The following is a 15,453-nucleotide window of genomic DNA, read 5'->3' on the forward strand; positions in this document are numbered from 1 at the left end:
ATAATTCCAGAATATTCGTGGACATAGCGCAATAGTTATAAATTTGGCCATGGGATGTCCCTCACATAGTCTACACAGTTTGGCCCTGTTGAATTATAAAATTGAACAATTAGGGCTGGATTTTGCAATGGAGATGGGAAGCTCAAATGGAGAAATCAGCCAACTCGGTAGACGATTTCTATGTCAAGAACACAAGGGCACCGCCACATGTAGACTCCCCGTGAACACGTGTGTTGTGTGTGTCTGTGCCCATCCAATAGATGGTATTTGTTTGTTGCACCGAAATGATTTCATTCCCGGCACCAGCTTCCCTGTCAGGGGAGGAAGAGCTGTGTGTGTCACTGCCCGTGTGACCAAGTCAGGCTTGCCACTTCTAGAGGCAGTTCAGAGGTGGCAGTGGAGGCTGGCGAGTGCTGAGGTTGGTTTGAAGGCCCAACTTGCCCTCTAGCCCTCACTCCCACCTCCACACACTCTGATGCCGCCCCATCCTTCCCCATGCCACCTCCATAGCCATTCACCCAGTTTCCATTACTGGAGACCTCAGGAGACACGTGGAGAGGAAGAAAATAAGCTCCTAACAATCTATTAGAGCTCTCACTCACACACGCTTAATACAGAGAAAACCTCTCATTCATGAAAACCATTCATGAAACCAAGGGCACAGTGGTTAGCACTGCTGCCTTACAGTGGTTAGCACTGCTGCCTCACAGTGGTTAGTACTGTTGCCTCATAGTACCAGGGACCCAAGTTCAATTCCAGCATTGGGTCACTGTCTGTGTGGAGTTTGCATGTTCTCCCTGTATCTGCGTGGGTTTCCTCTGGGTGCTCCGGTTGCCTCCCACAGACCAAAGATGTGCAGGTTAGGTGGATTGACCATGCTAAATTGCCCCTTAAAGTGTCCCAAGCTGTGTAGGTTAAGGGAATTGGCCATGGTAAATTGCCCGAGTGTCCCAAGATGTGTAGGTTAGGGGGATTGGCCATGGTAAATTGCCCCTGAATGCCCCAAGATGTGTAGGTTAAGGGGATTGGCTACAGTAAATGCGTGGGGGACATGAGGAAGAACATTTTTATGCTGAGAGAAGTGGGTGTCCGGAATTCACTGCCCAAACTGATGGTGGAGCAGAGACCCTAAGCTCTTTTGGAAAGTACCTGGATCTGCATCCTAACTGCTGTAAGCTATGGGCTGGGTGCAGGAAGGTGGGATTAGAAAGGCCACCTGAGTATCCTCAGTGCAGCATGGGCAGGATGGGCTGAATGGCCTCCTTCTGTGCTGTAACTTTTCTATGGTTCTAAGGGAATGTGCAAAAGCTAAGAATTGGAGGTGTGCAGAGATCTCAGAGGATTGTAGGCTGGAGGAGATTACAGAGACAGGGACAGACAAGGCCATGGAGGGATTAGAACACAAGAAAGTGAATTTTCATATCATGGTATTGCCTGATCAGGTGCAGCATAAGTCAGTGAACACAGGGTGATGGTGAGTGAGACTTCGTGCCAGTTAGGATATGGGCAGTAGAAATTTGGGAAGTACATGTTTATGGAGGATGATAGGTGGGACACTGGCTAGAAGAACACTGAAATAATGCTAAGTATTGTTAACAAATTCTATTAACTGCTATGCACTGTAATTAAAACTAGTCCACAGTGTAAAAAAATCTTATGGACTGTATTCTAACACAATTTGTCAATATTTATTGGACTCCCACAGAGGGCAATGCTTGAATCAGTTCAGTTTCGGACTGATGCGTACTTCATTACCGCATGAGATCCGATCTTAAACAAAAGCCTTGATTACTTTTGCCGCATTTCTACAAATCAATTCTTTATGACCTTGCCCAACAGTGAGAAAGGTAACCTGCTTAGTTTTGAATATTACACGCTAAGCCTCGCTGAAAGCATTTTTCAAGTTCAGCATCCAGATCATGATGTGTCTTTTACATAAATAGAAACTGCAACCCAAAGGTTCTGGAAGTTTGTGATCATCCACAACCAACAGGATCTGTTAAAGAAGTTGCAAGCTGTGGTTATAGCTTAGTTCCTGTGACAGTCTACATCAAACTTCGTCAGATTGGTCACTTTGTGAAAGGCCACATTGCCACCCTATCTAATGTGGTTCAACATATTTTACAGAAATCCAGAACTTTCAAATTCCTTGACATGATATTTGAACTCAGTTCCATTAACAAAGGGGAACTGAAGAAAATAGGTAAAATGGTAATGGTAAAGTTGCCACAGTCTCAGATGACCAGAGGCAGCTCTCCCCTTTGAGGGGGAGAGCTCACTGGTGGCTATTTAACCTGAAGATCACCACACCTCAGGCAAGGGGCAAGGTTGAGCAGGTGAGGCCTTCATGAGAGCAATGGCTGACAATACACTTTACCCAGTTGAATGAACTAAAGCATTACTAAAGAAATGTTAAAAAATAAGGTGGCATCTTAGAAACATAGGAAGAAAGAAATAGGAGGCGACCATTCAGCCCTTCAAACATGTTCCACCACTCAATTAATTGATGGTTGATCTGTATCTTATCTCCATTTACCCACCTCAATGTGATAACCCTAATGCTCTTGCCTAATAAAATCCTACCAAGACCAGAAGACTTAGGAGCAGAATTGGGCCACTCGGCCCATTGAGTCTGCTCCGCCATTCAATCATGGCTGATATTTTTCTCATCCCCATTCTGCTGCCTTTTCCCCATAACCCTTGGTCCCCTTATCAATCAAGAACCTATCTATCTCTGTCTTAACGACACTCAATGACCTGGCCTCCACAGCCTTCTGCGGCAAAGACTTCCACAGATTCACCACTATTTGTTCTGCATTGTAACTGTTAATGTACTGTTTAGGTCACACCCCAGTAAGGAACATCATGTGAATATACTGGAGGAGACATTTAAAAGAGTATCTTAAACAGGAGAGGAAATTACACTCCACCATCCCATTTACAAATGCTTGACTAAAATGTCGATTAGCGATAAATGTGTCAACAAATGGTGATAGATGCTGAGTTAGCTCTTAATTTGGAAAGTATCTAACACCAGATGTTCTTAGAAATCTTAGAATCTTAGAAACCCTACAGCACAGAGAGAGGTCATTCGGCCCATCGAGTCTGCACCGACCACAATCCCACCCAGGCCCTACCCCCATATCCCTACATATTTACCCACTAATCCCTCTAACCTACGCATCCCAGGACACTAAGGGCAATTTTAGCATGGCCAATCAACCTAACCCGCACATCTTTGGGCTGTGGGAGGAAACCGGAGCACCCGGAGGAAACCCACGCAGACACGAAGAGAATGTGCAAACTCCACACAGACAGCAACCCGAGCCGGGAATCGAACCCAGGTCCCTGGAGCTGTGAAGCAGCAGTGCTAACCACTGTGCTATCGTGTTGTGGCATAGCAAAATAATAGATAGTTCCATGGAGGAGAAATCTATACAAATGTCTCCTGATATGAAATAACAATTGGCGTGGTTCATGAATACCTATAATGGGCAAACTGAAATAAACATGTACAAAAATATCATCTTGTTTTATTGTTTTTACTTTCTGTCCACTGAAGCTGTGGTTTGTTCTCAGTATTGAATGGTCAAACAACATTCTGGAAGAATAACATTCTTCACTGCAGAATAGGGTGGCACGGTGGCACTGTTGCCTCACAGCTCCAGGGACCCGGGTTCAATTCTGGCTTCGGGTGACTGTGTGGAGTTTGCACATTTTCCCCGTGACTGCATGGGTTTCCTCCAGGTGCTCCGGCTTCCTCCCACACTCCAAAGATGTGCAGATTAAATGGATTCGTCATGGTAAATGCGCAGGGTTACAGGGATTGGGTGGAGGGGAGAGCCTGGGTGGGATACTCTTTCGGAGAATAGGTGCAGATCGATGGGCCGGGTGGCCTCTTTTTGTACCATAGGGATTCTATAAGAATCTATAATTTCAAGAAGGAATTAGATATAGCTCTTGGGGCTAAAGGGATATGGGGTGGGGGGGGGTGGGGGAAGGTGGGTTCAGGATATTGAATTTGATGATCAGGCATAGTCAAAACAAATGGCAGAGCGAGCTCGAAGAGCCAAATGGCCTCCTCCGGCTTCTATTTTCTATGTTTCCATACAATAGGGCACAACATCTTCCTGCAACTCACTAATCTCTGAGTTACCAATCCCCTACCATCTGGGTTCCCAGTCACAGCAATGTCATCGCAAAGAGGTGCTCGGTAGGTTTAAGCAATTGCCCATATTGTCAGTGAGTGAGTCACTGTGAGCCACACAAAAGCACTTCCTAGTAAATTGGTTTCTCAGTTGTGCTGGCAGAAACCTGAGAGCAACTTCTCTCCTCTATCCAACCGCAGGTAGTATCTAGAATAAAAAAGTCAATAGAAAAGGGAAGGACTCTATAAGCACCTGATTGCGCTCGAAAGATATAAGTCAAACTACCCTATTAAACTTACAGTGGATACCTGGAGTGTAATTCCAAGAATTTAATTCCAAGAATTAAATCTATGCATTTTATAAAAACCATCTTAACCCTACATTAGATTAAGCTGCCTGGTATGTGTAGTTCACGAGTAAATTGCTTGTGGCATTTACCCAGAGTCAGTTGATGAATCTTAGTTTTTGCTAATGGCAATGGTGTTGGGTAACAGACGGTAGGATCTTGTTTCAGGGTGGCTAGACCTTGCAACTACATTGTGACAGTTAACATAATATAATTAAAAGGTGAATGTAGCAACTTACAATGTCGGCAAAAAATAACTGACTAAAAATTATGACAAGGGAAAGTGAGGTTTGTGGACAAGAAACATGTGCTCCAGGGAAGGTCCTGAATAATGTATAGATTTTCTTTGCAATATTTTGAAATTTCCATTATAAACAAAAGATACAGTCATGTTCACCTGTGCCTTTGCAACAAGATGGTGTCACAAAGGGGTGTCAGTGCCCTGAAGCACAAGGTGAAAACAGAGTGAAAAGGTGCATTGTGCAGCAATTTACTGGAAATGGGTGAACTATATTAACCACCAGTAACAAAAGGCAAAAATTGTTAAAGACAAAATAACTTCTTACTGAGGTATCCGGTTGAGCAGATGAGTAATCAATTGGGTCAGTCCATACATTGCACAGCTTGGTCACTGATGAAAATCTATAGTTCTGCAGATGTGGTCTTGATGTGTGCAGTTTATAGCCACAACCCTTGGTTAGCTCTAGAAAATTACATGGCCCTGGCCGTTCTCTGTTCCTCTAAGAGTGGTAAACCCTCACATCTCCAGTGGGCAACCTCTGATCCACTTGGGTTGCAGCAGGACCAAGAGGCATAATCATAGAATCACTACAGTGCAGAACGAGGCCATTTGACCCATCGAGCCCGCACCGTCTCTCTGACTGTCTTACCCAGGCCCACACCTTCACAATTCCCGTATCCCGCTAATCCCCTTAACCTGAAAATCCTGGGATACTAAGGGACAATTTAACATGGCCAATCCACCTAACCTTCACATCTTTGAACTGTGGGAGGAAAACAGAGCACCCAGAGGAAACCCACACAAACACGGGGAGATCATGCAAACTCCACACAGACAGTCACCCAAGGCTGGAATCGAACTCGGGTCCACAGAGACGTGAGGCAGCAATGCTAACTGCTGTGCCATCGTGCCGCTCCAATGGCCTCTGGATAAAACTTGATGCCGGAGAGCTGTGTTCGCACAGCACCGAATATGTGACAAGCCATGTTGAGGCCAGCTGCTGGATAGTGAATTCATTCTGAAACCTCTTGCTCTTTGAGTTTACCAGTGTTGAAATTCCAAATGATCTGAGCATTGACTGCGCTATGTTCAAACATTATTTGATATACAAGATTCCAAGTTCATCAAAGGCAATCAAATCAAGTTTTGCTATCAGCCAGTTTTTATTGTCAACAACAACTTGCATTTATATAGCACCTTTAACAGAGTAAAACTACCCAAGGTGCTGCACAGGACAAAAAAGACGCAGAAGTAAAGAAAAAGACATTTGGACAGATGGTCAAAGAGGTAGTTTTAAGGAGCCCTTTAATATAAATGGTCCTGCTTTGAGGGTGTGCAAGGGTAAAGGGACTTACCGGTGCATATTCACAAATCCTTGAATGTGGCAGGACATGTTGATGCGGCAATTCAGGAAGGGTACGAGATATTTGTCTATTAAGTAAGGGCACTGAATATAAAAACAAGGAAGTTGTGTTAAACCTTTGCAAATCAAGACCTCAGCAGGAGTATTGTGTACAACTCTAGGATTTACACTTCCGGAAAAATAGTTTTAGAGATTTTGGAATCTTTAGGAGGTGATACAGAGGAGTATTCTGAAGATTATGTCAGGAATGAGGGAGCTCTGTTATGTGGAGAGATTGGACAAGCTGAGATTGTTTTCCTTATAGCAAAGACTGAGGGGAAACCTAATAAGCTTTTTCAAAATTATCAGGGGTTTTCACAGGGCAAGGAGGTCGACAGTTGCAGGTCATAGATTTAAAATAAGTGACAAATGAACTAAAGGGAAAATATGGGGAAATTTCTTCACAGTGTTGTTGAGATCTGGAACACAGTACAGCAGTGATGGGCAACCTAGGCTAGTGAGTGGGCTGCATGAGTGGCCCTCCTTCGTCTCAATGGGCCGCAAGATTGAAATCAGCCTTGTTCACTAACCATAGAGTCATAAAATCCTACAGTGCAGAAAGAGGCTATTCGGCCCATCGAGTCTGCACCGACCACAATCCCACCCAGACCCCATCCTCACAACCCCATGCATTCACCCTAGCTAGTCCTCTTGACGCTAAGGGGCAATTTAGCATGGTCAATCCACCTAACCCGCACATCTTTGGACTGTGGGAGGAAACCAGATACAATACAAACCAATACACACTGAATATTTCATAACAAGTTATAGAAATTACTTAATCATTTATATATTAATGGAGCTCTCGTCAATGGTAAACACAAAATACATATTTACACTTTGGACACAGAGGGAGCGCACGGCTCTCACAGTCAGTGTTGTGAGCAATCAGCACACACCTCACTTCACTTATCCTTGCTTTAGTGCGAATCACTTCAGTCATACTGGTGGGAAAAAAGATACGCAGATGGAAATCAGTGGAATGTGGCAACCCATGCGCATGGACAATGGTCAACAAAATGTCTTGTGGACTGCACTCAGAACTCAGATGGGCCGCATGTGGTCCCCAGGTCACAGGTTGCCCAGCGCTGAAGTACAGTATGTTAAAATGGTGGAATCAGATTCCAGAGAAAGATTCAAAAGGCAATTGAATTTGTACTAATTTTCAGGGTGTGGAACTAAATTGAATAGCTCTCCCAAAAACTGGCACAGGCACAATTGTCAAATGGTCTCCTCCTGTGCTGGAAGATCCTTTGATTCCATAAAGGAGGAAAGTGAAGACATTTCAAGTTGTGAACAAAAATCTGATTCTTAGGAAAGAAATTAATTTTTCCTATTTACTCCTGTACCTCATCATTTGTGGTTTTTATTAAAGGAAGGGCATGAGTTACAAACACAACACCTGAAACACTGGGGAAAAGTGTCAGAATCCCACCTAATAAAAATGATGATCTAAGTATTCTGAAGTCTCTGGCGTGAAGTATCTCATTCATCGCAAAGGTGCAGTGGAAAATCATGGACAGTGGATTTATATTTTTCCATTTGGCACTGGTGGTGGGTCACCTCACAGCTCCAGGGACAAGGGTTCAAATCCGGCCTTGGTTCACTGTCTGTGCGGAGTTTGCACGTTCTCCCCGTGTCTGCGTGGGTTTCCTCCGAGTGCTCCGGTTTCCTCCCACAGTCCAAAGATGTGCAGGTTGGGTGGATTGGCCATGCTAAATTGTCCCTTAGTGTCCCAAGGTGTGTAGGTTAGGTGGATTAACCACGGGAAATGTGTGGGGTTACAGGGATACGAGAGGCGAAAGGGCCTAGGTAAGGTACTCTGTCAGGGACTCAATGCAGACTCAATGGACCAAGTGATTCTATGTGACACTGAGGCACGAGCCATCCAGCCCTCCCAATGTTGGGAAATACTCGACTGCATAATTAATTAGACCAGTGCCATGTGACATGGCGTGAATTCCCAACACCCTCCATGGCAGGTAACCCTGTTCCTCCCCCCACTGTAGGACTTAGTCCCAGAGTGGAAAATTCCACCCCGAATTGATTACAATGGAAAAGGAAATTGGGCAGTGGGTGGGGTGGGAGTGGTGGACATGTACTCAACCCTTTCCCTCTCAGCAGCTTAATTTAACATTCATAACACTCAATTACCATTGCCCAGAGGGGTAGGTCCAAAAGCAGAAAGAAGTGGAAGCAGATACAATAGTGAGTTTTGAGGGGCATCTGGACAAATACATGAATAGGATGGGAATAGAGGGATATGGTCCCCAGAAGGGTAGGGGATTTTAGTTTGTGGGCACCATGGTCGGTGCAGGCCTGGAAGGCGGGAAGGGCCTGTTCCTGTGCTGTAATTTTCTTTGCTCTTTGAAATCCTACCTTGCCAGCTCCACAACATTGTCCTGGCTCCACAGGGTTCTCAGGGTAGTACAGGGTGATTCAGGCTTGGCTACCTGCCCTGGTACAGCAGGTTGCCCAGGTTACAGCAGGGTGCCTCAGGCTGGATAACCTCCAGAACCGGGCGCTCCATTCAATGGTGCCCGCAGCTGTCCCTGTTACCATGTGTGTGTGTTTGTGTGTGTGTGTGTCTTTCCCTCTCCTGACTGAAAACCCTCACCATTTTAGCCCTATTTCCCCATGTTTGTTGCTGATGATAGTGATTGGAGATGCAGTCTCCCTACTTAGGAACAGGAGTAGGCCATTCGGCCCACTCTGTCATTCAGCAAGATCATAGCTGATCTGCGGCCTAACCCCATATACCTGTCCTAGGCCCATGTCTTGATACCTTGGCTCTATAAAACTTTGTCTATCTCAGACTTAAACCAAACAATTGAACCAGCATCCGCTGCCGTTTGAGGAAGAGAGTTCCAAACCTCCCCACTCTGTGTGTAGAATTGTTTTCTAACATCTCTCCTTCGTGGCTTGGTCCTAATTTTTAGATTGTAGCCCCTGGTTCCAGAGCCTTCAACCAATGGAAACAGTTTATCCTTATCCACCCTGTCCTTCCCCTGTAAATATTTTGTAAGCTTCTATCAGATCACCCCTCAACCTTCTGAATTTGAGAGAATAAAGGCCTAATTTATCTAATCTCTCCTCGTAACTTAACCCCTGAAGTCCAGGTATCATTCTTGGAAACCTGCATTGAAGTCCCCCCAGGGGACTTTCCTAAGATGGTGGTGTTCACAGTACTCTAAGAGGGGTCTATCCAGGGTTTTGTACAACTGCAGCAAAACATCTGCATCCTTATACTCCAGCCCTTTAGATATGAAGGCCAGCATTCAGCAGCTTCCACCTTTGATGATAGGGCTGCCCACCTCTCAATGCTGGTGGGATAGGGGGTGGTCTCATAATGACCCTCCAGGCTTGGGTGCGTTCCTGCCACCCTTCGGTGGAGAGACTTGCAGAGGAGGCCTGCATTCTGGTAAATCTCATCAAGTGTCCCTCCTCCAACATTCCCACTCCTTACAATCCAGGCTTCAGGCTCAAGACACCCAAATAAAAAAAATCACCTAATGTATAATTCTGTTGCCCCCCCCTACAAGGTTTTCAATTAATTTTTTTAGCTGAAGGAAAGCAGACATCTGGGAATCGCTCAAATCTGGCTCCCACTCTTCTGCTACCTGCCAATAAAAAAGGTACTTCATTGCTGGAAATTGTATGTGCCAAATTTGTGCAGAAATGGATACAGGCCTTATAGATAGCACCTTGATCCTGCAAGTCAGTTTGTTGCTTTTCCATGCCAGCTGTGTTAGTTCACCACAGTTGATGGCCTTTCGAATACATGTGCTGACCTCTTCATCAAGATGCAGGTTTAGGGGTGGCACAGCAGCACAGTGGTTAGCACTGCTGCCTCACAGTGCCAGGGACCCGGGTTCAATTTCGGCCTTGGGTGACTGCCCGTGTGGAGTTTGCCTGTCCTCACCATGTCTGACGGATGCTCCGGTTTCCTCCCACGCTCCAAAGACGTGTGGGTTAGGTTGATGGCCATGCTAAATTGACCCAAGGGGTGGGACTTTACGGCTTCGCTCGCCCCGAAACTGTAAAATCCCATCCGAGGTCAATGGGAACTTCCCATGGTCCGCCCCTCACCCACTCTGATTCCTGTGGCGGGTGGGGCAGTAAAATTCCAGCCTTAGGAGGCAACTTTACCGTCTCGCCCGCCCCGAAATCGGAGCGGGCGCGGCTCGCAGAACGGAATTCTCCGTAGGGATTTTACAAGCCTCGTCCGACCTCGGTTATAAAATCCTGCCCCTTGTGTGAGGGGGATTAGTGGGGTACATAGGTGGGATTGTTGCCAGTGCAGACTCGATGAACCAAATGGCCTCCTTCTGCACTGTAGGGATTCTATGGTTCATTCTTCTGCTCCCTACCTGGTTGTCTTTGCCAATAAAAAAAGGTGCTTCCTTGCTGGAGCTCTAATGTGCCAAGTTTGTACAGAATGGAGCTTGGATGGTGCAGTTCGAAATTGGGCCACAGGCGCTGTGCTGTCGCTCAGTTTCCCAGATTCTAGCTGCTTCCGTGTTGCCTGTGATTGGCTCTGCCGCACTTGGAGCTAAGCTTCTCGGAGTGTTTTGATGTCTAACTTGTGTGTGTGTTGTGGAGAGAGATCAGGGGAAGGCGCTGAGCTGAATGAGAACTCAGCCCATTGCACCGTGTGGCTACTCAATCCCTTGCAGTTCACAGCGGGACTCTTAAGCAGGAGAGAGAGAGAGACAGAGAATTGTCAGCTCCCTTTTACTGCACAAGTTTAAAGACTGCTGGAATCTGCTACACACACAGAGAACTGAACTTGCCACCTTGTTACCCTGAGACATTTAACAGTGTGCAGCAAGCTCGCCTCTCCTGTGACTGATAAACGAGAGGTTGGTTCTTTGTGCCTTTCGCTGTGCCCGCGACTGCTGTGAATGCCCGAAGCTGCAATGATGAATCGCAAAGGGATGGTGGCCAAGATCTTGTCCCGAATACGGACCGACTCCTTCAGCAGCAATTACACTCTCCTGGGAAAGGAGTTAGGGAGGTAAGTGCGGCGAACCGTCCAGCGGACGCATTGTCATTTAGTCCATTTAAGTCAAAGTCAGCCTTATTGATCGGTGTAAATAAATCGCTGGGACATTATCAATAAACAGCTTTATCGGGCATAAAATGATACATTGATATTATATTGGGGGAGTCTGATGGATCAATACCATTTAATGTTTAATGAACATTCTCTGCGTGGGATAGAATCACAAGATTTCTCAATTCAGGATCTGACAAAGGCAAATTCGAATTTATTTTCAAAGGTTCAAAGGGTTAAAGCGACTGCATTATGGCGAGTCTGGAGAAGTTGCACGGGTTTGCTTTTGTTAAATTTATGCAGTGCTAGCATACATAATTACCAGTTCAGTGTCTTTAATTGCTGTTTAACTTTCTGCGCAGCTCTAGGTAATGAACACTTTTTAAAAAAAGAATGTAAAGTGCCACAGATACATTTAATCATAGTTTGAACATTACTTAATTTGTATTTTAGTTTACTGTTTGGGGGGGGGGGGGGGGGGGGGGGAGAGAGAAAGACTCTGGTCACTTTATGCCTGAATGATTAATTCTAATTCTTTTTGGATGACTTTTTATGTAACAATCCCTAGTATCATCAGGTTGCAGGTTTTTACAGGGTTGAGAGCTATGAAGAATGTAAGTGTTACCTTTCTGTCCATTACAAGCATACCGTACATTTGCACTGTCCATTCAAATTTTCAGTAAGGACACATATTCAGATGGATGCTCAAGTCAGTGACAATTTCAAACTGGCACTGTTTGCAAACACATTACTCTTTTCATTAGCTTTGATGGGCAAGGCATGGTGACACAGTGGTTAGCACTGCTGCCTCACTGTGCCAGGGACCCAGTTTCGATTCCAGTCTCGGCTGACTGTGTGAAGTTTGCACGTTCTCCCCGTATATGCGTGGGTTTTCTCCAGGTGCACTGGTTTCCTCCCACAGGTTAGGTTGATTGGCCGTGCTAAATTGCCCCTTAGGGTCAGGGGGATTAGCAGAGTAAATACAGTTACGGGGAAAGAGCCTGGGTGGGATTGTTGTCGGTGTGGGCTCGATGGGCCGAATGGTTTCATTCTGTACTGTAGAGATTCTATGATTTGACTTATTGGAGTAAATTTTAAATGTTAAATATGTTCTTTTTTTAAAACATTTTCGGAGAATGAATCTTATGAATTTAGACATAATTCTTGCTTCCTGCAGATATTTGCTCAGGTGCTGTTCTGTGTGTGTCTAATTGCAATCATTCCCCCCCTTTTTTTTTGCTGTAACCCCATGGTGAATGCTAAAGTCATTTCTGAGTTCTCATTGATTTAAGTTCTCTGTGGGATATTTATGAATTCACTCAGCACAGATAGATTTATCTGCAGACAGTACCCACATCCAGTTGAGGCTTAATTGCGGCTTCAAGTGCCTTGATTGATTGCTAGTTTTTAAAAGTAGGTTAGGCAACCTGAGACATACTTCTGAAAGTCAAAGGATGATGTCCAAGTCTGAAAAATAGGCATCTGTGGTTCCCCTAATTGGATGTGAATCCATAGCTTGGCGTTATTTCATAGTATCATAAATAATTGTTAGCCTTTCCTGAAGAAGCAGTGTGACATCTGAGAACCTCATTGTGTCCAATGTTGCCAGTATTATTGATGTTTAGAATTCCTCCTTCCCTAGGCCCTGTAAGTTAACAAAGCAACATTAACCAATGTGTCCTATCAATCAATCGCCTTCATAGAAGTTTCCTAACTTTTGTTATTGATCAGGGGGTTACATATAGATTAAGAACAGTGACTTGTGGTTAACTCTAAGAACCAGGCTGGCTGGGATGAAAGGATATAGATTTTTCTTTTTCCCCCAGTTGCTAAACCTCACGAGTTGTTAATGAATTAGACAGCAATGATTTTGGCTCTATTATTACGTATATACAATGTGGGGGTGGAGTTCTTTCAGAGTGGCATGGTGGCACAGTGGTTAGCACTGGTGCCTCACAGCACCAGGGACCCGGGTTCGATTCCCGGCTTGGGTCACTGTCTTTGTGGAGCTTGCACGTTCTCTCCCGTGTCTGCGTGGGCTTCCTCCGGGTGCTCCGGTTTCCTCCCACAGTCCAAAGATGTGCAGGTTAGGTGGATTGGCCATACTAAGTTGCTGCTTAATATCAGGGGGGACTAGCTAGCGTAAGTGCATAGGGTTAGGGCTTGGGTGGGATTGTGGTCATTGCAGACTTGATGGGCCGAATGGACTCCTTTTGCACTGAAGGATTCTACGAAGTAACCAATAAGTTCTGAAGATAGAAGTGGATAAGCTGTTTCTATACTGTGTGCTGGGGCTAAAGGGATCAAGAGATACGGGGGGAAGCTGGGATCAGGATATTGAATTTGATGATCAGCCATGATAATGAATGGCAGAGTAGGCTCGAAGGGCCAAATGGCCTACTCCTATTTTCTATGTTTCTATGTGTTAATTCACACCGGGAATTGCATATATTAGATAAGATAAAATGATAGGTTAATGTGTAACCCTATTCTGAGAAAGTGTCAGTTTTCCATTTATACATCTGAGGCGGTGGCGTAGTGGTATTGTCACTGGACTCATAGAAACCCTACAGTGCAGAAAGAGGCCATCTGGCCCATCGAGTCTGCACCGACCACAATCCCACCCAGGCCCTATCCCCCATATCCCTACGCATTTACCCGCTAATCCCTCTAACCTACGCATCTCAGGACACTAAGGGGCAATTTTAACATGGCCAATCAACCTAACCCACACATCTTTGGACTGTGGGAGGAAACCAGAGCACCCGGAGGAAACCCACGCAGACACGAGGAGAATGTGCAAACTCCACACAGACAGTGACCCAAGCCGGGAATCGAACCCAGGTCGCTGGAGCTGTGAAGCAGCAGTGCTAACCACTGTTCTACTGTGCCGCACTGGACTAGTAATCCAGAGACCCAGGGGAAAGCTCTGGGGACCCAGACTCAAATCCCACCACTGCAGATGGTGATATTTGAGTCTGGGGACCCAGACTCAAATCCCACCACTGCAGATGGTGATATTTGAATTCAGTAAAAATCTGGAATTGAAAGTCTACGATGATCCATGAAACCATTGTCAATTGTCATAAAAATCTATTTCGTTCACTTATGTCCTTTAGGAAAGGAAATCTGCCATCCTTATCCTGGTCTGGTCTACATCTGATTCCAGACCCACAGCAATGTGGTTGACTCTTAGCTGCCCTCTGAAGTGGCCGGGTGAGACACTCAGTTCAAGGGGCAATTGGGAATGGGCAACAAATGCTGCCCCAGCCAGCAGTGCCCACACCCCATGAACGAATAAAAAAAAAAATTTGGATGCATTTGCGTTTGGATCTATCACGCAATAGTACCCGTGCTGATCCCCAACTGAATACATCCACTCTCTAGTGGAGCTGGTCTCTTCTTTCTCCCTGCTACCCCACTCCCACCCATCTTCATTTCAATGTTTTCTCTTCACATTCCTTGAAGGTTCTGAGTCTTGCTGGAACATCATTCCACATGTGATGTTTGAGCAACTACCCAGTATCTCAATAACATGGCTGTTCTTCATCTCTCAGCCTTATCGGTGAGTGTTGGTCAGCTAGCTGACTATCAAAGTCAAAGGCTACTGAGGTCATTCCCATCCTCACTGCCACTAAATATCCACACCGGCATGTTTGCTTCCAATAATTCCCAGTCAGTTTAGCTGAATGACAGAAGCAGACTTTTTTTTTTTAAGTACCCTGGACCCATCTTGGGCTGCTTTGTGATGAATCTAGTGGAAATAATTCCAATTTACAAGAGCGATTCCAAGAATAATTACATAATATAAGAGATGGTCTGTCTGCACATGTCTCTCAAAAATGGTAATGTCTTACAAATGTCATCTAGTCGGATTCACCACTTTAGAATGCAATTCGGTAGTATCTTAAGAAAAAATGTAACAATGGTAACTTCCTGAGCTACAGTGTTATGGTGGTAACAGAGGCAATGCATGGATTCTGCATTTTTAAAGGAGACTTGTATTATTTTACAAGGGACTTGTGCAGAAATAGCATTGCACGGCTGGGGTTATCCAGCATGGCATGTTTTAGAGGCATCAGTAATAATGTTTTTGGAAAGTCTCAAAAATACTGACAGTATTATTCACTTTTGCAAGATGACTCATCCTTTAAAATGATGGGTATTTGTATGAAAAGGCTGAAGTATACCCCCATTTTCTGTGCAAACTTAAATAAAATCAGTTTCTGGTTATATCTCTCCAGTTTAAAGTTATTCACT

General features: G+C 45.0%; 1 protein-coding gene across 1 annotated transcript in view; it reads left to right on the forward strand.

The window, feature by feature from the left end:
- The first annotated feature begins 10,657 nt into the window (after nt 1-10,657).
- stk17al (serine/threonine kinase 17a like) overlaps nt 10,658-15,453 on the forward strand; it is a 69,835-nt gene continuing 65,039 nt past the window's right edge. Inside the window, exon 1 of the mRNA XM_078224009.1 lies at nt 10,658-11,154. Within this exon, the coding sequence (XP_078080135.1) occupies nt 11,042-11,154 (113 nt within the window). The 5' untranslated portion in view covers nt 10,658-11,041. The remainder of the gene's footprint in view (nt 11,155-15,453) is intronic.

The sequence above is a fragment of the Mustelus asterias genome, chromosome 11 (assembly GCF_964213995.1).
Source record: "Mustelus asterias chromosome 11, sMusAst1.hap1.1, whole genome shotgun sequence".
In the NCBI taxonomy this organism is placed as follows: domain Eukaryota; kingdom Metazoa; phylum Chordata; class Chondrichthyes; order Carcharhiniformes; family Triakidae; genus Mustelus; species Mustelus asterias.